At 38.0% G+C, this 24,696-nt stretch overlaps 1 protein-coding gene across 1 annotated transcript in view; it reads left to right on the top strand.

Annotated features, from left to right (window-relative positions):
• Window positions 1-24,696, top strand: part of FCHSD2 (FCH and double SH3 domains 2) — a 289,630-nt gene that overhangs the window by 174,867 nt on the left and 90,067 nt on the right. Inside the window, exons 7-8 of the mRNA XM_064288657.1 lie at window positions 4,716-4,770; window positions 5,771-5,899. Of these exons, the coding sequence (XP_064144727.1) occupies window positions 4,716-4,770; window positions 5,771-5,899 (184 nt within the window). The remainder of the gene's footprint in view (window positions 1-4,715; window positions 4,771-5,770; window positions 5,900-24,696) is intronic.

Below are 24,696 nucleotides of genomic sequence, written 5' to 3'. Positions count from 1 at the left end.
CTGTCCTCCTTACATTTGCTTAGCAGAGACTGCTGCTCAGTCTTCCAATCCCAAGTGGTCTGCAGCTTTACTTGCCATTATGGCATAGTTGCCAGCATATGTGTTGAATTCTCCCATGGCAGTCACTATGACAGTGCAGTCAAGGCAAACGTTGTGGCTTCAAAAATTGGTGGTTACTTAGCATTTGGTTGTTGGCTTTCTCGTTATTGTTATTTATAGTTGTTTAGGTAAAACTAACATCTTTTTTTTTTTTTTTAATTGTGCTTTAGGTAAAAGTTTACAAATCAAGTCAGTCTCTCATACAAAAAGCCATTCACACCCTGCTGTGCACTCGCAACTGCTTTCCGGTTAATGAGACAACACATTCCTCATCTCAACCCTGTATTCCCTGTGTCCATTCAACCAGCTCCTGTACCTCTCTTCCTTCTCGTCACCAGACAGGAAATGCCCACATAGTCTCGTGTGTGTACTTGAACTGCGAAGGTCACTGCTCACCAGCATCATTGTCTATCTTATAGTCCAAGCCAATCCCTGTTTGTAGAGTTGGTTTCAGGAATGGTTCCAATCTTGGGCTATCAAAGGGTCTCAGGACCGTGACTTTCAGGGTCCCTCTGGTCTCAGTCAGACCATTAAGCCTGGTCTTTTTATGAGAATTTAAGATCTGCATCCCACTGTTCTCCTGCTCTATCAGGGATTCTCTGTTGTGTTCCCTGTCATGGCAGTGGTCAGTGGTAGCCGGGCACCACCTAGTTCTTCTGGTCTCAGGCTGATGTAGTCTATGGTTTATGTGGCCCTTTCTGTCTCTTGGGCTCATATTTACCTTATGTCTTTGGTGTTCTTCATTCTCCTTTGCTCCAGGTGGGTTGAGACCAATGTATTCATCTTAGATGGCCACATTCTAGCATTTAAGACCCTAGATACCACTCACCAAAGTGGAATGCAGAAGGTTTTCTTAACAGATTTTATTATGCCAATTGACCTAGAGGTCCCCTGAAACCATGATCCCCAGACCCCTGTCCCTGCCACTCTGGCCTTCGAAGCATTTGGTTGTATTCAGGAAACTTCTTTGCTTTTGGCTTAGTCCAGTTGTACTTGCTATCCCTGTGTTATGTGTTTCCCTTCCTTTCACCTAAAAAAAAATTTTGTCTACTCTCTAGTTAGGGAATATCCCTCTCCCTCCTTCCCCACACTTGTAACCATCAAAGAATATTTTCTTCTCCGTTTAAACTTTATCTAGAGTTCTTATAATAGTGGCCTTATACAATATTTGTCCTTTTGCAGTTGACTGATATTTACCCCTATTTTTCTAAGTTTAAACCTAACTCATATCTCCCTATATCACCTTGATTTCCTCTCCGTTTGGAAGATCTATGACTATTTAGTCCGTCTTTATTGATTTAACGTTGTCATCCTTTACATAATGACATCACTGATTCCCTGTTTTGAGGGTTTTTTATCTTGATTTATTTTTGTGATTTCCCTGTCTGGGTTGATATCTGGTTGCTCTGTCCAGTGTTATAGTGTTGGGTTGATACCAAGTATTATTGATTTTCTAACCAGAGAATTCCCTTTAGTATTTCTTGTAGTTTTGGTTTGGTTTTTGCAAATTCCCTAAGCTTCTGTTATGAGAGACACTTTTGATGGATATATGATTCTTGGCTGACAATTTTTCTCCTTCGATGCTTCGTATATGTCATCCCATTGCCTTCTTGCTTGTATGGTTTCTGCTGAGTAGTCTGAGTTTATTTTTACTGATTCTTTGTAGGTACCTTTTCGCTTATCCCTGGCCGCTCTTAAAATTTTCTCTTTGTCTTTGGTTTTGGCAAGTTTGATTACAATATGTCTTGGTGACTTTCTTTTGGGATTTATCTTGTATGGGGTTCGATGAGCATCTTGGATAGATACCTTTCATCTTTCATGATGTCAGGGAAGGTTTCTGCCAACAAATCTTAAACAATTCTCTGTATATTTTCTGTTATCTCTCCCTGTTCTGGTACTCCAGTCACTCGTAGGTTATTCTTGATAGAGTCCCACATGATTTTTAGGGTTTCTTTGTTTTGTTTTGTTTTGTTTTTAATTCTTTTATCTGATTTTTCTTTGAATATATTGTTGCCAAGTGTTGTATCTTCAATCTCGCTAATTCTGACTTATGTCTCCTCAATTCTGCTCTGTTGACTTTCTACTGAATTGTTTAATTCTGAAATTCTGTTGTTAATCTTCTGAACTTCTGTTTGCTGTCTCTGTATGGATTCTTGCTGCCTATTAAATTTTTCATTATGTTCTTAAATAATCTTAATTTCCCTGGCTGCTTTATCTGTGTGCTCCTTGGTCTGTTCTGTCTTTTGCCTGATCTCCTTCCTGATGTCTTGAAGAGTTCTGCATATTAATCTTTTGTATTCTACATCTGGTAACTCCAGGAATACATCTTAATCCGGAAGAGCCCTTGAATCTTTGTTTTGGGAGTTTGTTGAAGCAACCATGGTCTGCTTCTTTATGTGATTTGACATTGACTGTTGTCTCCGAGCCATCTCTAAGTTATATTAATTTATTTTTTGTTTGCTGACTATGTCCTAGCTTCTTTGTTTGGTTTTGATATACCCAAATAGGCTACTAGAGTGAGCTAACTTGATTTTTGGAGCCTTTGAAGCACTAATGGCCTGTTACCAGATGGTTAGAGCTGTTACCAGGTGTATGAGCCTAGGAGTCCATTCACTATTCTTGTATAGATTCAGCTCAGGTGTCCCAGTAGTCAGTCACCTAGTCACTAGTATGCACAAGTTTCTGGTAGCAGCAGGGGATCACACGCTGAGGAAGGCAGGTGGCTGACAACTCTCCCATGAATGTCTGTGGATGTGTCCCTGTTCTCTAGAGCGCTCTGGTGGGTGGGCTCTGCAGCCGTACCATAGGCATCATCCAGTGCTTTTAACTGTAAGGACTGGTTGGCATCACTTATCCTTGGACCCCTGTCTCAGGTAGCTAGGTGGCATGGGTGGAGCCTCCAATCCTCAGGTCCCTGCTGTGGGTAGGAGAGGGCCCTGTTTAATAGGCATAGCGATATCTGACGTCAAAAACCTGCCTCTCAGCTGCACAGCTGAAACGGTTACAGTCAGACCTCAAACAGATTTGCCTTTCCAGTATAACAGCCAGGTCTTATCTGCTGTAGCAGGGCTACCTGGATCTATGCCGGCGTGAAAGACAAAGTTTGTGGACCACTTGTGCCTGGACTGGAGCCCCTTCTGCTCTGAGTTTCCTGATTAGGGGAGTTGGCAGAGTATTTTTTCCCCCATTTGTTAATTTTTTCCTTCTCCAAGGCCAGGAGAATGGCTCAGGAAGTGCAGTAGGACCTGTCTCAGGCCCAGGGAAATCAACTGTTAATGAAGCCGGCTGGGGCAGAGGGAGGAAGGATCAGATAGGTAGGAGAGAGTTCTCTCAAAAGGAGGAGCTATTAGATCTGTGCAGTAAATTAGATAAAGTCACTTATCTTGTGCCGAGAATGCTGTTTTATCTCAGGTTCTGAAGGTGTGTGTAGATCATGTGCACTGGCTCAGTCCCAACTGTGCTCGTGCCGGGGGTTGGGACTGCAGCACCTCACTTGCCTTTTTTCACTGAAGCAGACGTGTCGTCCTAAACGCCACCACCAGCCCTGCCGTAGTCACACCAGGGGTTCAGGTGTGTGCCACTTTGCTTGACTTCTTTCACTGAAGCAGCTGCATCTGCGAACGTTACTGCCAGCCCTGCCACAGGGGAATAGGGGCTGAGGTGCTGCTACTGACTGGGCAACTCCTAACTGCTTCTACACCATCTCTCCCTCCCACTGTCACTCAGTCTGATTTCTTCACTTTTCCTTTGACAGTCAGGGTTCCTAGCTTGTCATACATATTATTGATTCACTTGTTTTTTCGGGTCTTTGTTGTAAGAGGGACCACCAGAAGTGTCTGACTACTCCAACATCTTGGCCCCACCTCTCAAACCAACATCTTTTCACCACTGATTGTTAGGTTATGGTTTCCCTCCAAAACTGAAAGGGATCGAGGGAGTTCAGGGTACTGGAATTGGAAAAGATTAAATGGAGAAAACAAAATCATATAGGACAGAGAGTCCAAGAACTTTTCTCACTACATTCTGAATACCTGTAAGAGTGAAGGGGGCATATAGACAGGAGCCCAAGCAAGAAAAACTTTTAATGGGGGAATAATGGAATTAAAGACTTTGTAGAGTCTGGTCAGTATCATATTGTAGATTGCATCCTGGTATTGTTACACCCTGTCATACATGAACCTGAAAGCCTGCTGACCTTTGCCTCCATTGGTTGGTGGTCCCTGGGCTTTTCTAACCTTCCTAGCAAGAGCTAAAGTGTGTTAAATTGTATAATACTGGCAATAACCTATAGGTTATTAGGCTTTTTATATTGACTCTTGTTTATTAGGGGATACCGATACATATTGAAGTTTTCTTTGTCAAATTACATATTTGCTATTCACAATATTTTATAATATTAATCCCAGTGTTTCCTGCTTCATTCTAATAGTAAATTCTACCTATAATAAAAATAATCATTGGGCTTGTTTTCCATTTTTTAAATTCTCCTTTAGAATATTTTCTTACCAAAAAAAAGGAAAAGAGTGTCATTAAAAATTTTTTTAGTAATTGTATTTTGTAATTTTATTATATTTGATAATTTTATTAAACATATTTTTTTTTTGTTTTTATTATAGATCCAAACTTAGTCTATTTCAATCAAGAATCAGTTTACAGAAGGCAAGTGTAAAGGTGAGTTTTTAAAAACTATTTTACAGTTGAGAATTTCTTAGATTATAAAGTAAGAAATTGTGTCTTTTGCAGATGCAAGTAGATTATTTCTACCTTAGAGAAGAATTTTAAAGTCATTAACTCAGAGAGAACTTTCCTCCCCAGTTCATGGCAGTTTTTCACCCAAGTGTCAGCACTCCAGACACTCCTTGCTTCTCAAGATTTCCTTTAGGGATAGGTTTCTATACCTTACCTGCACTGGTAGCCTGTTGTCTTTTAGTCCAAGAGACTTAATCCACAGGCTTCAGAAAGCTGTATGAAGTCCATTTCATTCAGACTTATGCCCCTGAGCAGATATTCTAGGCTCAGCACAACTGAGTTTCTGTGGGATCCTCACTCCATGGCATACATACAGATAAGTAAGCTTAGTCACCTGGCTTTGGCTGTCATGCTCCTAACTCGCATGCAGCTCCTCTGGCATGTTAGACATGTTGATTTTTTTTAAAAAAAAACTACGTTTAACCGTATCTTTGAAAATAAGGTACTTAATTCCAGAAACCCTGGTGGCATAGTGGTTAAAAGGTACGGCTGCTAACCAAAAGGTCAGCAGTTTGAATCCATCAGGCACTCCTTGGAAGCTCTGTGGGGCAGTTCTACTCTGCCCTATAGGGTCACTATGAGTCGGAATCAACTCAACGGCAACAGGTTTTGGTTTTTTGGTGTTTATTTTCCTATATCAGTAAAATGAACAAAATATTTTGAAGTTTTCTATAAAGCTTTAGAAGTACGTTAGGTGTAAACTTAAAAATTGGGAACACTGTTACCACACATAACAGTTCTGTTCACAGTTCAATTCTGCAATAGTGTTAAATAATTTTTGTAAGCATGCAAATGTTTCTCCCCACTTGGTAACATTGACTCTTGGTGGAGAGCCACTAATTGATGACTAAGAATGGAATCCTTATATGTTTTGCAATGCAGTATCAATTTTTACTGATTTTTATCTTCTACTATGTTTTAGTTAAAAGCTCGACGATCTGAGTGTAATTCCAAAGCTACCCACGCAAGGAATGATTATCTTCTTACGTTAGCAGCCGCAAATGCACATCAGGATCGCTACTATCAAACAGATTTAGTTAACATTATGAAGGTAACACAGCCTTAATACCTGTGCTAGTTTTGCTTCATTAAAAAAATAATAATTTTATGTGTCGGGTGTATGGGATAGAATCTGTAGAATAGCAGCCAGGTCATGTGCATTTCATTGGAATATACTTGATGATGTTTGAGTGACCTCTGTTTCAGTAATTAATTTTTAGTATAAGAAAATGCTTTAAGCCAAATAACAGTAAAGGATTATATTATTCCCCAGCAGCAGCGGATATTCACTGTATAGTGGTTACTGATATTAAGAATCACTTTTAGACTGAGAAACTGCTTCTGAGCTATCTTTCCTCAGGTCACTGGTAACAACAGAGTACTGAAGTTAGGCAAAATCTTCAAGTATCTCCTGAATCAACAGAGGAGAACTGATATTTTCGGCATAGTTTTATTTTTCTTTGGTTGTGTCCTTACGGAGCCCTGGTGGCACAGTGGTTAAGCATTCGGCTGCTAACCAGACGGTCAGCAGTTCTACTCTGTCCTGTAGGGTCACTGTAAGTCAGAATTGATTCATCAGCAACAGGTTTGGGTTTTTTGTTTTTTTGTTTGTGTCCTTATATCTTAGTTTCTTAGTGCTGCTATAACAGAAATACCACAAGTAGGTGGCTTTAAAGAATAAAAATTTATTTCTCACAGTTAGGAGGCTAGAAGTCTGAATTCAGAGCATGGGCTCAGTGGAAAGCCTCTGTCCACTCTGGGAGAAAATTCTTGTCTCTTTCAGCTTCTGTTCCCCAGTTCCTTGGTGATCCGCACATGGCATCAGTCTTTCACCATTTGTGCTTTCTTGCTTCTGTGCCTGAACTGTTCTTTTTATATCTCAAAAGTGATCAGTTTCAAACACACCCTGTACTAATAAGGCCACTTTAACATAACAAAGGAACCCCTATTCCCAAATGGGATTACATCCACAAGTATAGGGGTTAGTATTTATGACACATATTTTCAGGGGGATACAGTTCAATTCATAACACTTTATATTCTGAAAATTGGATTGTATTTTTATATTTTATCTTTTTAGTAACCTGAATTCTTTACTAACCAAGATATGGGCCATCAACCGTGTCTGATAATAATTATGTGGCTATTTTTATATTAACCTTGTATTTTAAAAATTTCTTAATATTATTCTTAATTGATAGGTAAAATTGTGCAGTAGTATTTGACGATTTCGAGGTGCCCGTTGACCCAATGGCAACTGGTTTTTAATGGAACAAAAAAGAGAAAATGTCTTGTAGTTACATAAAGATATTTCTATTCTGGGTATTACTCTGAAATGTAGCTAGATTGGATTACAGTGTGTATTCAAACTTCATCTTGGACTTTCCTGTTTGTACTATTATATGTATCTTTGACTTTCACTGAGAATCTATATAGAAATAAAGTAAAGGAGGTAGAGAAGAAGAAAATTTTTTAACCTGCTGCCAGGATCCCTCTTGTTGCTGGCAGACAAACCCTGCTATAGATTGTATTTTATCCCCTCTTATCCTCTCAAGGACCCCAAACATTTGTTTGTTCAGTCTCTCTCTCTTATATTTTCAACCCATCCTTCCCAAATGTATTGTTCTTAGTGACTATCAAACACAGTGCCTTAGCTGAATTGTTTTCTTTAGGAAACGGAGATATTCAAAACAGGAATACAGCAGGAATGAGTGCTCTTTTCTACAGTGAAGATAAACTGTGGTCAGAAACTACAAGTTTTTTCCTTGAAAATAGAGGCAGGACATCTCTGAGACTTTCAGGGTAAAACGGTAATGATGAGGGGTAATGTGGGAAATCAAATTGAACTAAGTAGTATGCTGTTGCATAATTTTTTACTTTCCTTTTTGTTCACTGCCTGAAGTCCCCCTTCCCTAGCTTCTTTCCTGTCATGACTGGTTAGGGAGACAAGGGATTGTTTTGACATCCCAGATAAGAACTCTGCATACATTTTTCCATAAAATGTTGAACCTAGAGGTTTCGGTGTTCTAGTATATTCCTAGGTATTAACATACTGCTTCAGATTTACAAGGAACAACTGGAGACTTGGCCTCCCATTATTACATGGTTTGTCTACAGAAATAAATGTGTGTGTGTGTGTGTGTGTATTTGAAACAAGCAGTTTATTAGAGACAAGTTTTAACACAGCTTGCACTTAAGGAGTAATTAATTTCCTATATACTGTCTACCATCAGATCAAAACTGATAGAAAGTATATAGTTTTTCCCTTCTAATACTTCAAAATGAATATTATATTAGCTTAAGTAACAGCAAAAATAAGTTTCTTATGTTTTTTAAAATGGAATCCACAGCCCAAAAATATCTCTTATTCAGAACCCTATGACCAATGACAAATATTGTATGATTCCACTTATATGAAATATCTAGATTAGGCAAATACATAGAACGGAAAGTAGATGAGTGGTTACCAGGGTTTAGGGGGAAAAGGAGAGGAGGAGCTATTTCTTAATGGGTACAGAGTTTCTCTTTGGGATGATGAAAAAAATTTGCAAATAGATGGTGATGATAGTTGTATAGCATTATGAATGTAATTAATGTCATTGAATTGTACACTTAAAAATGGTTCAAATGGGGGGGGGACCCCATGGTCTTCAGTAAACTAGGGAAGGTATTTATTATTATTTGTAAAAAACAAAAAGGAGGTTAATGAGTCTGGCCAGTTCTCAGATTATTGTGTGTCCTTGAACTTAATTTGAAGTCCCCATGCAAGTATTTGGTCAAAATTGAGTAGATTGTGCTTCAGATTATTCATTTCTTAAAACGTTGTGGGTCAGGTACTGAATTGATAAAAATAGAAACAGGAGTTCCTCCTATCCCTTAACAATGAGAAAAATGTAGTATCAGCTTTTGTGGTGTATGTATTAACTAATTTGCTTCCTCAGGCTTAATTCTATAGTCTACACTCTATGAGAACTCCCATTGTTGTACTGTTACCTACTTAATAAGTTTGTCATTGAATTAATAGTGGCCTGTAGATTTTTTTTTTTTTTTTGTAGATGCCTTTCTTCGAAAAGCCCATCTTTTGTACTGTTGTTAAAGTGAAAATGTCCTAGTTAAAATCTTCTAAAAATTATGTAGTTTGGAAGCAGGGAATTTGATGCATTGATGTAATTGTGTACACTGAATAGTTATTTACACTGTGCTAGCTGCTGGGCTAGGCACTGGAAGAGACCAAGATAAATAGACACAGTCCTTATCGTCAAAGAACTCAGCCTAGTGGAAGAGAAAAATTTATAGAAATGATTACACAGTAGAATAATGAAACCCCATACTACTACAGGACTGTTGACTATGGGTAGCAATGTAACAGCTATCCTTTTTTTTTTTTTTTTTTAACTTAATATTGCCCTGGCATTATCTTCCTATCTCATTTTCTTCCTTATCCTGGTTAGATTTCATATTTCATTATTTAAACACTACTTTAGTCTATACTCTAATATTTGCCATCTTGCAAATGAAATGAAGTGAAATTCTAACTCTGAATGAGCGCAGATAAGTCTTTTTCTGTACCTGCATCTAAGTAGCCAAGAACGGAAGAAAATTTTTCAACAAAGCAGATTCACGGTCATAAGTTAATGGTGGAACCAGCCTTAAATGGGCCTTCAACCTTTCTCAGCAATCCTACTGTTTTTCCCTGGTTAAATTTTTCTACTCTTCTAAATAGTTATTTCAGCCTTTTCCCTTCTCTTCAAACCTCAGATTTACCCCTTCTGTTTCACTCTTAACAAGTAGTCTTTCCTACTGATTTAGAGAAACCACAAGACATCAAAAAAGAATTCTCTTATTGTCCCATTACCTGCCTTTATCTGTATGCGTGACTTCTCCAAGGAGTCTCACTAACAGCTATTCCTCCTATCCAAAGATCATCTTTTCACTTTGGCTTTGGATAATACCTCATCCCCTCTTGCCTTCTGAGGGACCAAAACAGTTAATATTCTGTCTTCCCCCTTATATTTCCTAGACAGTCTATTAAGTTTAAAAGATGATTTAACACTTGGTAGGATCTTGGTGATGATAGCCCTCATTATGTCTGTGTTTTGAGCTACTTTTTTTGTGTGTGTGTATGTGCTTTAAGTGGAAGTTTACAAATCAAATCAGTCTCTCATACAAAAATTTATATACACCTTGCTATGTACTCCTAGTTGCTCTCCCCCTAATGAAACAGCACACTTCTTCTTTTCAGTCTATATTTCCCATGTCCATTCAGCTAGCTTCTGTCCCCCTCTGCCTTCTCGTCTCCCCTCCAGACAGGAGCAGCCCACATAGTCTCACGTGTCTACTTGAGCCAAGAAGCTCACCCCTCACTAGTATCATTTTCCATCTTATAGTCCAGTCTAATCCCTGTCTGAAGAGTTGGCGTTGGGAATGGTTCCAGTCTTGGGCTAACAGAAGGTCTAGGGAACATGACCGCCGGGGCCCTTCTAGTCTCAGACCATTAAGTCTGGTGATTGTATGAGAATTTGAGGTCTGTATGCCACTGTTCTCCTGTTCCATCAGGGATTCTCTGTTGTGTTCCCTGTCAGGACAGTCATCAGTTGTAGCCAGGCACCATCTAGTTCTTCTGGTCTCAGGCTGATGTAGTCTCTGGTTTATGTGGCCCTTTCTGTCTCGGGCTCATAATTACTTTGTGTCTTTGGTGTTCTTCATTCTTCTTTGCTCCAGGTCAGTAGGGATCAATTGATGCGTCTTAGATGGCCGCTTGCTAGTGTTTAAAACCCCAGACGCCCCTCACCAAAGTAGGATGCAGAATGTTTTCTTAATAGATTTTATTACGCCAGTTGAGCTAGATATCCCCTGAAACCATGGTCCCCAGAGCTCCACTCCTGCTACTCTGGCCTTTGAAGTATTTGATTTATTCAGGAAACTTCTTTGCTTTTGGTTTTGTCCAGTTGTGCTGATCTCTCCTATATTGTGTGTTGTCTTTCCCTTCACCTAAAATAGTTCTTGCCTAGTATATAATTTTTTTTTTTTTAGTATATGATTAGTGAACGACCTTCTCCCTCCCTCCCTACCCTAGTAAGCATCAAAGAATATTTTCTTCTGAGTTTAAACTATTTCTTGAGTTCATACAATAGTGGTCTCATACAATATTTGTCCTTTTGCAACTGACTAATTTCCCTCAGCATAATGTCTTCCAGATTCCTCCATGTTATGAAATATTTCATGGATTCATCATTGTTCTTTATCTATGCGTAGCATTCCATTGTGTGAATATACCATAATTTATCCATTCATCTGTTGATGGGCACCTTGGTTGCTTCCATCTTTTTGCTGTTGTAAACAGTGCTGCACTGAACATGGGTGTGCGTGTATCTGTTCGCGTAAAGACCCTTATTTCTCTAGGATATATTCCGAGGAGTGGGATTGCTGGACCGTATGATAGTTCTATTTCTAGTTTTTTAAGGAAGCTCCAAACCGATTTCCAAAGTGGTTGTACCATTTTACATTCCCACCAGCAGTGTATAAGTGTTCCAGTCTCTCCACAACCTCTCCAACATTTATTATTTTGTGTTTTTTAGATTAATACTAGAATGATGAGCCACATTCTTACAGTCTGGTTTAATTGCCCTCTTTATCAGATGTGTTGCTATTACCCTGAGCTCTCCCTTCGACCTGATGGAAACTGGTTTTTATCTTTGTCATTATGCTCCTTTCTGGGAGACTTCTTCAGCTTTACATTTCAACTCTTCTGTTTGGGTTTTTAATTTTTCAACGTGGCTTTAATGTCCAGTTGTTCTTTTTGTTTTCTGAATGTTATGAGAAAGTTATGACAAAGCTTGGATTTGAACCTGGCGTGTTTCTCTGACAGCAGAGTCAGTGCCATTAGCTTTTTATATGATATTAGCTCCTTGGACCTATTTCTCCTTTCCTTGTTAAATGGAGAAAATCTTATGCTATCTTATTTTCTTTGGCTTCTTTGAGGAGCAAATGAGATGATATTAAGTGTTTTTTAAATTTTAGAGCTTGTTATACATGTTATATATTTTTAAATAACAAATTCTATTAATATTATAATTAAGTCTTGTGGGGAGACTGTGGAGGAGATAGTGAATAATTGAAAGTGAGAGAAGAGCAACTATTTAGGTCACTAGCATTGTTAGGTACTCTGTCTAGGTGCTTTTAAGTGTATTATTTCATTTTGTTTCCATAATATCTTTTAAGCTAAATAGCATTATCCTTATTGTATAGATCACATACCAGAGGAACAGTGAAGTTCAGTTCATACATATACTAGGCCGGATTCAAAATCAAGGTCTCTGTGCCTTGAAGTTCCTATATTTAATGCTGTGTTCTTACCTGCACACCATTTTAGTCTTCTTGATAGTAAAAATCAGTATGATAAACAGCTGCGTATTGTGAATGTCGTGAATTTGAATAAAATTGGAAAGTAAAATTATAAATGGGAAATTTTAAATTCTCCCTGTTCTAATTGTTTGAAGAGTAAAGATCATGTCAGTGTCTAAATACATGGATTTAGAGAGATTGCGTAAGGAATATTTTGTATTCTTTACACCAGTACTGATCTCGAAACAGACACTAAGTATATCACTATGTGTCTGTATAGCATAAGACAGGCTTTTTTTGGTTTTTTCTGTTGTTTTTTGAGCTCCACGCTAAAATAACAGCAACAAAAAAACTATTGCTAGACCCTGGAAATCAAATAACCGATTTCATCAGATTTTTAGTAAACAACTCAGCTAGCTGCTGGGAAGTAGGGTAGTTTGTTCCCTGAATGTTCTTTTCTTATAGCATTTTCTTATGCAGAAATTTTCTCTTCATCTTTTGTATATGAACTAATCCTTTTTTTATTTTTTTCTCGGAAGATTGTGAAATATTTTCTTTGTGGTTTGGATGAAGAAACCCTATTTCTAGACAAATATTTGTTGTCTTCATTGGAAGCTAAACATACATACGTGGACTAATTCATAATTGGGCAAAGTAATAAAAGATAAACATCTTTCCATCTGACAGAAATCTAGAAAATTGATAATTTGGCCTGTATTTTTTTAACATTTGTTTCAGTTAAATGAGAAGAAAGATATTATTGGTATCCAGGTTCCATATTTTTATAACTTTCCTTTCTAAACACTAAGTTATTCCAAAAGTCTTCCTCATACACATGTAGGGCTATATAACCCATCTTTCTGATTTTGAGTAAAGGCTTTTATGGCTTCCCTGCCGTTATCTCTAGTTGTTGTATTTCTGATTCACCTGGTAATGTTTGTTCTTGTAATGAATTAGCATGGCAGTTCTCAAATCTCAAGCTTGCCTCTTGCTTCTGTCGCTTTGCATTCCCCTTTTTTTTATATCTTCTTCCTTGGAGAGAGTAATCATTTGGCCCAATTTCCATCAGTATTGTACAGTGGTTCTCAAATCTCTGTTCACCCTTGCCCTTGTAATCGTCCACGTACATGCCTTTCCCATCAATGGTTGAAATTTTCTAAACCAGAGACAGTTCTGTCTCTGCCGTCATTCCCTTCAATGAGCACTCTGTGTTAGGTTTCAGGCGACACTGTTATCATTCTAGCTCTAAAGCTACAATGTCTAATATAGTAGCACCTAGGTACATACGACTATTTAGGTGAAGTAAATTTTAAAATTTTGTTTCTCAGTCAAAATAGTCACATTTCAAATATTCAAAAGCCACCTGTAGCTAGTGGCTACCATATTGGACAGTGCAGATACAGAATATTTCCATCACTGCAGAAAGTTTTATGGGACAGCATTGCTTTAAAGCTTACTTAGTTTTACTTGTTCCTCCTGCCCATATTTATCTATCGGTCATCAGTCCTACTGATCATTTTTTCTAATAACCATGGTCATGAGTATGTTTCTTTTACTTCAGAATTTATTGCTCCTTCATTTGTACTCCAAATCTTTACTTGTACCTTCTTCTAGAACAAGGATTGGCAAATTTTTTCTGTAAAGGGCTAGATAATATTTTAGGCTTTGCAGGCCAAATAGCCTTTGTTGTAATGACTCAATTTCCCTGTTGTAACACAAAGCAGCATAGACAACATAAACTAATGCATCTGTGTTCCCATAAAACTTTATTTACAAAAGTATTTATTATACCAGATTTGGTCTGTGGGCCTTAGTTTTCTGGTTCTTGATATTTAATTATAAAAATTTCCATAAATTTATTGAAAACATTATGCTGAGTGAAATAAGCCGGTCACAAGAGGACAAATATTGTATGACCTCACTTATATAAAAAGACAAGAAAAGGCAGATGTATAGAGACCACAGTTTATTAGTGGTTACCAGGGGCATGAGGGAGAGGGAAAGGGAGGGTTAACAGTGATGGGAAAATTGCACTGATTAATAGGGCTGCACAGCCAGTTATTGTAATTGCCGTCAATAAGTTGTACACCTGTAAAAAGTTGAATCGGCAAAAAGTTAAGTAATAGATATATTTACAACAGCAGCAACAAAAAAACCAAACCCGTTGCCATTGAGTCAATTCTGACTCACAGCGACCCTATAGAAGAGAGTAGAACTGCCACATAGAGTTTGCAAGGAGCGACTGGTGGGTCTGAACCACCGATCTTTTGGTTAGCAGTCACAGCAGTTAACCACTACAACACCAGGGTTTCCATTTACAGCAAAGACCAAAAAAAAGAGTAGCTGCTGAGGCTGCTTATGTACAACAAGCACCTCATGGAATTTGGTTCCTTGGTTTGGAGGATTAAGGTCATGGTTTCATGGGACATCTCAGGTAATTGGCCTAATAATGTGTTTAGTGCATGCATCTCTTCTACCTCCTAGTTGGTTCCGTAATGCCTGGGGGTCTTAAAGCTTGCAAGTAGCCATCCAAGGCACAATAATTGGTCTCTATTCACCTGGGCAACAGAGGAAGAAGGAGATGAAGAATAGGAGGAGGATATGTAATGTGTGGCTGATTGCCTTTATGAAAAACTGCATCCTTTGCCATGAGACCAAAAGAGCTGAACATTTTGATCAAAGATTCCATAGAGGAATCCTGATCAAAACAGGGAAATACAGAATACAGCTTTAAATTCTCATGGACTCTAGACTTTCTGGAGCTATGAAGGGTGGATGAATCCCTGAAACTGTTGCCCTGAGATCACCTTATACCTTAAACAAAAAATGCTCCGTGAAGTCATCTTAAAACTGAGCAGTAGTTTAGCCTAACTAGTAAAAAAAAGGTCTGCCTTGAGGTTTATGCTCTTTTAAGAACAATCTGTATGGGATCAAAGTGACAGCAGCAACTCGAAAGGTTAGATAGGAAGCTTAAGGTACAGTGAGTTTATGTTAATGCAAAAGGAACAACTCAAAAGGAGGGTGAGAATGGTTGCACAACTCAAAGAACATAATGAATCACTAAACTGTACTCATAGGAACTGTTGAATTGGTGTGTATTCTCAACAACAATGATAAAATTTAGAAAAAATTTTTTGTGAATTTATAAATAATTTTCCAAGAATAATAAAATGAATACCCATTTGCCTGCCACTTCAGGTTCAAAAATGAAATTTTACTAGTACAATGGAAGCCTTCTTTGTGCCTCCTTCCAAAACACATTTCTCTTATCCACCTCGTTGGAACCACCACCCTGAAAATATATAGGATTGTCTTATGTAGTATCACATAAGACACTTTGTAGTATTCTGCAGCTTGCTTTTTTCCTCTCAACTGACTGATTAATCCATGGGGAATTTTAGCTTTAATTTATTTGTTATTGTTGCTAAATGGTATTTCACTCTGCATAAATCATAAATTACCCATTTTCTTATCAGTGGAAATTTTAGGGTTGTTTTTTGTTTGCTATTAAACACTGTTGCTTCTGACATGCTCGTACATGTCACCCGGTGTACTTGTGCAAGAGATTCTTAAGGGAATAACCTATAAGTGGTATATATTTTCAGCTTTAGCAGAGAGTGCCAAATTGTGTTACAGTACTTTTTTATTTTACCATTTAATGTTCTTTGTTGGCATGTCATTTTAAACTCAGCAAACATTCGCGTGTGTACTAGATGATAGACACTTGGTAATACAGATGAATTGGACATGATCCACACCATCAATGAGCCAGAAACATAAAAGTTGTAATTCTTGGGACAATCCAAAAAGGGCTTATGGGGCATGGAGCAGTAGATCTCCCCTTTCCCTGCTTTATGATCATATTGTAGTTGGCTCCCTGTGACACAAAAAGAGAAAATCAGGATGCCTCTTGCCAATCTTTTTCAAACTTGTAAAGCAGTAATTTGAAAACATTTTTAGCAGTTGGACAACTTTTTCAAACAAACTTCTATAAAGCACATAGAAGGGAAGCTGTGAGTATGCTTCCCCTTTGTAAGTTTTCCCCATTTCCCATACCTGCCTGTGCCACCTTGTACATCATTATGCTGAATCCTAGAACTCCTTGAAATACAGTTTGAAAACTAATATTCTAACACAGGCTTTTCTAACTACCAGCCTAAAATTTATTTAGATGATCTTCATGCTAGACTTTATCAAAGTAATCTTTTAAAAATGTAAATCATTGCAGAAATGGAAACCTTGTTTTCTCAGTTAACTTTTTAGCCCCTCAGCTCCTTGGGCTGTCCTGGCCTTTGCCCTGCTCAGGCAAAAGTTCCAAAGCTCTTTAGTTCTGCCTGCAAGTGCCTAGAGGCACCCCACTCTGTCAGTAAACCTTGACCAGAGGCATTCATCTCTCTTGCTCCTTGGGTCAGCTCCTGTGCCATCTCATGCCAGTCTCCTGGTTGTGCAGCTGTCTTTTCTATGCTGCTGCTTCTTGCTACCTGGGCCATCTCCAGTGTTACAGCTCTCACTTCCTTCTGAGCCCTCACCAGAATTGTCTTTGATGTCCATAATTCCACCAATAGTCTCTTCAAGGCAGTGTAGGCTGTTACTATTTGGCGCTTTAAAACTCTTCCGGCTACTTACCCATTCACAATTTCAAATCTGCTTTCACATTTTAGGTATCTTTTGAAGCAACACCCCACTCCTGGTACCAAATTTTGTCTTCATTATATAGATAGTGTTGCTATAACAGAAATACCACAAGTGGATGGCTTTAACAAACAGAAATTTATTCTCTCACAGTTTAAGCTAGAAGTCTGTATTCAGGGTACCAGCTCCAGGGAAGGCTTTCTCTCTCTGTTGACTCTAGAGGAAGGTCCTTGTCATCAATCTTCCCCTGGGCCTAGGAGCTTCTCAGCACAGGGTCACCAGATCCAAAGGGTACACTCCACTCTTGGCTCTTCTTGCTTTGTTGTAATGAGGTCCCTCTCCTCTCTGCTCACTTCTCTCTTTCATATCTCAAGAGATTGACTCATGATACAGCCTAATCCTATAGATTGAGTCCTAATTTGTTAACATAACTACCTCTAATCTTACCTCATTAAAATCATAGAGGTTAGGATTTATAACACATAGGATAATTAGATCACAAAATGGTGGACAGCCACACAATACTGAGAATCATGGCTTAGCCAAGTTGACACACATTTTGGGGGGGACACAATTTAGTCCATAACATTATGTATATATAATATGTGTGTGTGTGTATGTATCCATGTAACCATGTTTTTCATGAAAGATAAATCCTTGGACAAGGCTTTAATGTTATGAAAAGAAAGAGTATTGGCACTAGTATTATCTGTCAATGTTTGAAGAGAAGAATAACCAACCTTGGTTTTTGTTTTGTTTACCAATTCCTAGGAATTTATTTTAACATTACTATTGTATTACAACCATTAAAGCACCAGGGAGAGGCATTGGTCAGAGTATGAAACTCGGGTACACAGAATCGGGGGTGGTTCTCTATAGTAAGGATGATTGGTCAGAAGCATACTGACCTCTGTAACAGGCCTGTTGCTCATAGAATAGTTCATAGCTTTTAATCGTGCCAAAAAGTAGTAACACGTTCAAAGGGTCTTCTGGAATTCCATATTATTAGCACTATCATTTTGGAAATCAGAGTAAACTTTTATTTAGGATATTGACATGTATCATCCATCAGTATAGTTGGAGATAAATATTATTTGATAAGAGACGCACCCACTGAGATACCTGTACCAAAATTATTGTAATCCTGCCTGTGGCAATCCAGACTCTGGTTGATCCTCAGATTATCATTAGTGACACATCAAGACATAACTACAGATAAGATAGCAGATTTGACAGATGAGCCTTGGGGGGTCTTTTTGTTCTTCCTGAACAAAAGTTTTGGGTCTAATTGAAGATACTTTCTAGGAAGTAGAATTATAAATAACTTCAAATAAAAAGACAGATCTCTCAGTGTTACAAGCAGAATATTGGGTTAGATATTTCATTGTCTTAGTTTCCTAGGGCTGCCAAAACAAAACAGCGTAAAATGAGTGACTTTAAAGAAGAGAAATTTATTTTCTCACAGTTCTGGAGGCTAGAAGCCCAAATTAGGGTATTGACTATATTGATTATTTCTGAGGGCTCTGAGAGAAGAACTATTCCATACCACTCTCCTAGCTTCTGGTTTCTGCTGGCAATCTTTGACATTCCTTTGCTGCTTGCAGACAAATCCACGTGTTATCTTTCCCCTCTGTGTGACCCTCTTTTCTTTTCTGTTCTCATCACCCCGAAAATAAACCCCTTATCCATTAGCAGTCATCCCCCATCTCCCCTCTGCCCCCTCTGGCCTCTGGCAATCACTAGTTTACTCTCTGTCTTTTTGGATTTGCCTATTCTAGATATTTTGTATAAATAGAATCATATAATATGTGGTCTTTTGTGTATGTTTTCTTTCACTTAACATGTTTTCAAGGTTCATCCATGTTGTATCATGAATCAGTACTTCATTCCTTAAGGCTGAATAGTATACAGTTGTATGTCTCTACCACATTTTGTTTATTCATTCATTCCTTGATAGACATTTGGGTTGTTTCCACTTTTTGTCTGTTACCTGCCTGTCTCTATATCCTCATTTCATATCCTTCCTCCCTCATTTTCTGCATGTCAGTTGAGCGGCCTTGTTTTACTTCGTCAACAGTACCAAGCTTCCTCCTACGCCAGGGCCTTTGCACATGTTGTTCTCTCTGCCTGAAGTAACTCCTGTCTTCACTATCCCCATTCACTTTCTTAACTCTTAGTCATGGTTCACATCCCAATTCAAATCTACTTCTTTAGAGAAGTCTTTCCCAGTCTTTATCAGCTTCCTCTATTATATATTCTTATGTTCATGTTTCTTTCCTTCATAATATTTCTCTTAATTTTGATTGTTTGGTTGGATTGCCTGTTCATCTTCCTCTCCCACTCCTAGTATACTATAACTTTGTGAAAAGCAAAATTTTTGTCTGTTTTCTGCTCAGAAGTATATGTCTGGGGCCTAACTCAGTACCTGGCATATTTGTTTATTGGATGTATTATTGCATGAATCCATTTGCAATGCTAAGTACTAGGGACACAAAGTTTAAGAACCCAGTTTCTGCCCATGTGGACCTCACAGTGCAGAGTTAAGTAGGCAAGTAAACAATTATTGTGCAGTAAGAAATGCTATAATGTCAGGATGTAATCTGACCATAGGGAACAGGAGACAAGTCAAAACATGCCCAACAGTAAAAGTAGCTTTTGAGTTAAGACTTGCTCTGGCTTGCCTGGTAGAATATAAGGCCTTGAAAGGAGGAAATGTGTATTGTTGACTATTGTATTTTTATGTATTCAGTAAATACTTACAGAATTGAATCAAGTTCAGTTTCCCTGGCAGGTAAGAAAATTGAGAATATTCCCACTACGGAGGCAACAATTCTGGATTACAGAGATACATAGTTCAGTATCTCTATAGTAGAATGTGCAGTAGGAGTATAGCAAGTGATGAGGCTGGATTAGGCAGAGCATTTGAGTAGTTTTTATGCCCTGCTTTTTTTTAATATGATTTAGGTTTCTCCTGTAGGCAGGGGGGAATCATTGAAGACTTTTGAATCAAGAAATGAATTTCTGAGAAGATTACTCTTGCAGCAGTGCAAAACATGGATGCTCAAAGCAGAAATATCAATAAGGGCATTACTACAATGGCCTGGGGCAGTGGGGTATAGAGGAGGGAGTAGATTCAGAAGTTAATAGGAGATTCTGATGATGATGATGATAAAAGCTAACATTTACAGAATACTTATTATTAGACACTGTGCTAGACTGTATATAAAAAGATAGGAGAGATATAAACCAAACCCATTGTCATCGAGTTGATTCCAACTCATAGCAACCCTATAGGACAGAGTAGAAGTGCCCCACAGGATTTCCATGGAACAGCTGGGGGATTCAGACTGCTGACTTTTTGATTATAGGCTGAGCTCTTAACCACTGTGCCACCAGGGCTCCAACAGAGATATGGTGGTAAATTATTAGGCAGGTATTTTACTTATTTTCTGAGAATTAGTGTCAAGTAGGCTATCACCTGGCTGTAACAGAGAGCTCACTTTTAGAATATAAATGTTGCAGAAAACAGAATTAGATATTAGAGATATTTTGAAAGATATTAATGGAATTGGTAAAAAGTATGCTTGTCACCAGCTGTATGTTTATAAGGTCTATAGTTTACCTTGTTGCCTTAGTTTCTGATGCTTGGCAGGCCCTCTCAAGATTGTTTCTCCCCTAACTAACCTTTTTTTCTGACCCAAGACTACTACGTATCTATCATGCTTTCTGGCATATTTTATTTTTCCTAATATCTAATGCCATATTCATTTCATTTTCTATTGAAGTTAAATACTTCTTAAGTTACTTTTACTATTTCCACTTACAGTTACAAAATTTTTGAAAGTGAAGCGTATTAGAACCCTCAGAGGAGTAGTTCTATTTGTTTTAGGGCAATCTAAGGCTCCAGAGAGGTTGAACCATTGTCCTTAAGAAAAATCAGGTTATTTCTGTCCAGAAAGCCATCCTCCAAGTGTAGGCTTTCACTCACTGCCTTATCATCCTAAACCAATCAAAGGCTTTACACACGATAGTGAAATATAAGAAGCCAATTTAAACTTCTTTTTTAAAAATGATCAAACTTCTAAGAGTTATTTTTTAAAGCTGTGGCATATGACATAGACTTATGTCAAACAGATTGCATTTTAATTCCATCATTTTTACATATTCCTTAGCCCCTGAGATCTTATTTCTTCAGCCATGGAAATAGGGCCGGCAGTATCTTCTTCATGAGTTGTAAATATGTGTAAGCACATAGTAGGTTTTCGTTAAGTATCTGTTTCCCTTTCTACCTTTTCTGATCTTCCACTAATCAACATAACCTCAAGTCTTATTTATATCAATAAACACTTATGTGTCAACCAAATTTTCTTGCCAAAATAGCTAAAATTGGAAATCATAAGTAAGCAAAGGAGTCTGTGGAGTTTTTTTTTGCTCTAAAAATACTGAAGGCTAGTCAGGGTTTTCCATTACAGATCTTGTGTATTTTTTAATCTTTAAGATAGAAATAGGCGAGTTGCTTTACCTGAGTGACCAAGCAAGACCACTATAAATTAAAGTACTTAGGGAGTTTCCAAGCATTAAAGCCATAGGTGCTCTCTTCTCCCCCACCCCCAACTTTACCTTCATCTTATAAAGCATGTGTAGACATACATGAAGCTTTGGGGGATTTTTTAGTTCTTGCCAAAAACAAAAATTCTATAAAGTGTGCCTATTGAGAGTTATATGTTATATATTAAGTGAAAGAAAGAGTATATTTGTTACCATATTCTTTTCAACTGTAATATTCCCTAAGCTTTATGGGAGTAAGAACTTTATCTGCCATACTTAACTCTAGCCTCATTTCCTCAGCAAGCATGATCAATTTCAGTTAGACATTAAGAACTTATAAACAGACTCAAGTATGTGAAAAGGTAGACTTCAAATCAGTGGAAAAATAACAGATTTTAAAAAGTAATGATGTTGAGACTCTTTAGAAAAGGAAATATTGACATCCCTATACCACACCAGGCCATAATCCCAGGTTTGTTAAACATAAATATAATAAAAGAAAATGTGAGTAGATATTTATCTGATTGTGGTGTGCAGATGGAATTTCTAAGTATTCTAATAAAGGCAAACACTATGAGAAAATAGTGATAAATTTGACTGTACCAAATTTTAAAAATCTGTAAAATATAACAACAACAAGAGCTAACATTTACTGTGTTAAGTGCCTTATATATGAGTCAGTAGTGCCAAGGTCACAACTTGATGGCACTGGGTACTGGGTTAGTGCCAAGGTTGAGAACACCTGCCTTAGAGCTGTAGGATCTATAACCCTGGTCTACTTTCCAAAGTTATCATAAACACCAGTATCACCAGATGTTTTGCCATGGTATAACAAGTATTATCAGCTTTTCAATCTGCAGCATCTGTGTCCTCAGTGGTTGCTACCCTAAGACTTAGCAAATGCCACCTGTATTATTTTTGTTGTTGTTGTTAGAGCAACATTCCACTTCAAGATATTAATTCTGTACTAATTAAGGTAAAAGCTAAAATAGATAGGCCCAAAGTACAGTGGCCAAAACAAGAGATGTTAATTTTTTCTTATGTAATAATTCAGAGTAGATAGCCTCTGCCTCATGGGATTATATAAGGACCCAGGTGGTTCTAGAGACTACCCTCTCTAATCATCAGCCTGGTCAAAGTTGGGTAATTGACTCATTTGGGTTCTACCAGTGGGTTAGGGAAAGAGAGCATGGAGAAGACGCACCTATTTTCTTAAGAGTTAGGCCTGAAAGTGGCATACTTCTGTTCACATTCTATTGGAGAGAACTTAGTCACGTGGTCATGTGCCCAGGAAGAAAGGGGGAACAGATATTAGTGGACAACATATAGTTTCCACCACAACCTCTGTGCTCTGCTGCCTCTAAATATATGATAAGGTAAATGACAGTGTGGGAGAAAATATATATAGTATGACAAAAGGTTAACACTTTTCCTGTTTAAAGAGTTCTTATAAGTCAATTAAAAAAATAAAAACAATCTAAAAGAAATATGGAGAAACCAAAGAAAGACAAAAGGAAAATATTGGTCTAGAAGGCTAATGGACTGCATGAACCACAGACTCCACCAGCCTGAGCCCACAAGAACTAGATGGTGCACTGCTACTACTACCTACCTCTGTTGACAGAGATCACAATAGAGGGCCCCGGACAGAACGGTAGAAGAATGTAGAATCAAATTCACAAAAAAAAAACAGACCAGACTTACTGGTCTGACAGAGACTGGAGGAATCCCCGAGACTATGCCGCCGGACACCCAGGTAACTCAGAACTGAAGCCATTCCCGAAGTCCACCTTTCAGCCAAAGATTAGACAGGCCTATAAAACAAACAATAACACACGTGAGGAATGTCCTTCTTAGTTCAGTCAAGTATATGAGATCAGATGAGCAATACCTGCCCAAAACCTGAGATGAGAAGGCAGGAAGAGAATGGAAAACTGGACAAATGAACACAGGGAACCTGGAGTGGAAAGAGGGAGAATGTGGACACATTGTGGGGATTGCAGCCAATGTTCACAAAACAGTTTGTGTCCAAATTTTTGAATGAGAAACTGATGTGTACTGTAAATTTTCACTTAAAGCACAGCAAAATTAAAAGAATATGTATATGGAAATGCTCCAAATTTAGTTTAAAAAAGAGAAATACAAAAGACTAGTGACAGTACATCTACGGTGGATTTTCAACAAGAGTATCAGCTCCATTCAGCGGGGAAAGAATAGTCTTTTTAACAAATAGTGCTGGGACAACTGATTATCCACATTAGAAAGAATGAAGTTGGATCGTATTAAAAATTAACTCAAAATGGATCAAAGACCTATATGTAAGGCCTTAAACTATAAAACTCTTAGAAGGAAACATAGCTGTAATTCTGTGTGACCTCGGAGTAGGCAACAGTTTCTTAGATATCACCAAAAGCATAAACAACCAAAGAAAAGATTGTAAAAATTGGACTTTATCAAAATTAAACTTTTGTGCACCAGAAGTGTCTTTGAAGAGAGTCAAAAGACAGCCCACAGGATGGGAGAAAATATTTGCAGATCATATATCTGATATGGGTCTAGTATCCAGAATATATAAAAAATTCTTACAACTCAACAATGTCGTTTGTTGCCATCGAGTCAGTTCCTACTCATGGCAACCTCATGTGTGCAGAATAGAACTGATCCTTAGGTTTTCCAAGGCTGTGACCTTGCAGAAGCAGTTTGCCCAGGCCTGTCTTCCTAGACGCCTCTGCGTGGGTTCAAATTGCCAACCTTTCAGCTTGTAGTCAAGCACTTAGTTGTTTGCACCACACAGGAACTTGTAAATCAGCAGTGAAGACAAATAACCCAATTTCTAAAAAATAAGCAAAGAATTTGTATAGACATCTCTCTAAAAAAGATAAACAAATAGCTAATAAGTGTGTGAAAGATGCCTGATATTATTCGTCACTGGGGAAGTACAAATCAAAGCCATAATGAGATCCATTTCATAACCAGTAAGATGAATAATGAAGACTGAAGAAGAATTGACGCCTTTGAATTGTGGTGTTGGTGAAGAATAATGAACATACCATGGACTGCCAAAAGAATGAGCAATGTGTCTTGGAAGAAGTACAACCAGAATGCTCCTTCAAAGCAAGGATGGCAAGACTACGTCTCACATACTTTGAACATGTTATCAGGAGGAATCAGTTCCTGGAGAAGGGCATCATTGTGCTTGGTAAAGTGGAGGGCCAGTGAAAAAGGGGAAGACCCTCAAAAAGATGAATTGATGCAGTGGCTGTAACAATGGGCACAAGCATGGCAAGGATTTTGAGGATAGCACAGGACTGTGCAGTGTTTCAT

Source organism: Loxodonta africana, chromosome 7 (genome assembly GCF_030014295.1).
Source record: "Loxodonta africana isolate mLoxAfr1 chromosome 7, mLoxAfr1.hap2, whole genome shotgun sequence".
NCBI lineage: Eukaryota > Metazoa > Chordata > Mammalia > Proboscidea > Elephantidae > Loxodonta > Loxodonta africana.
The sequence above is the reverse complement of the archived record's forward strand: the minus strand, read 5'-3'. Positions and strand labels throughout refer to the sequence as shown.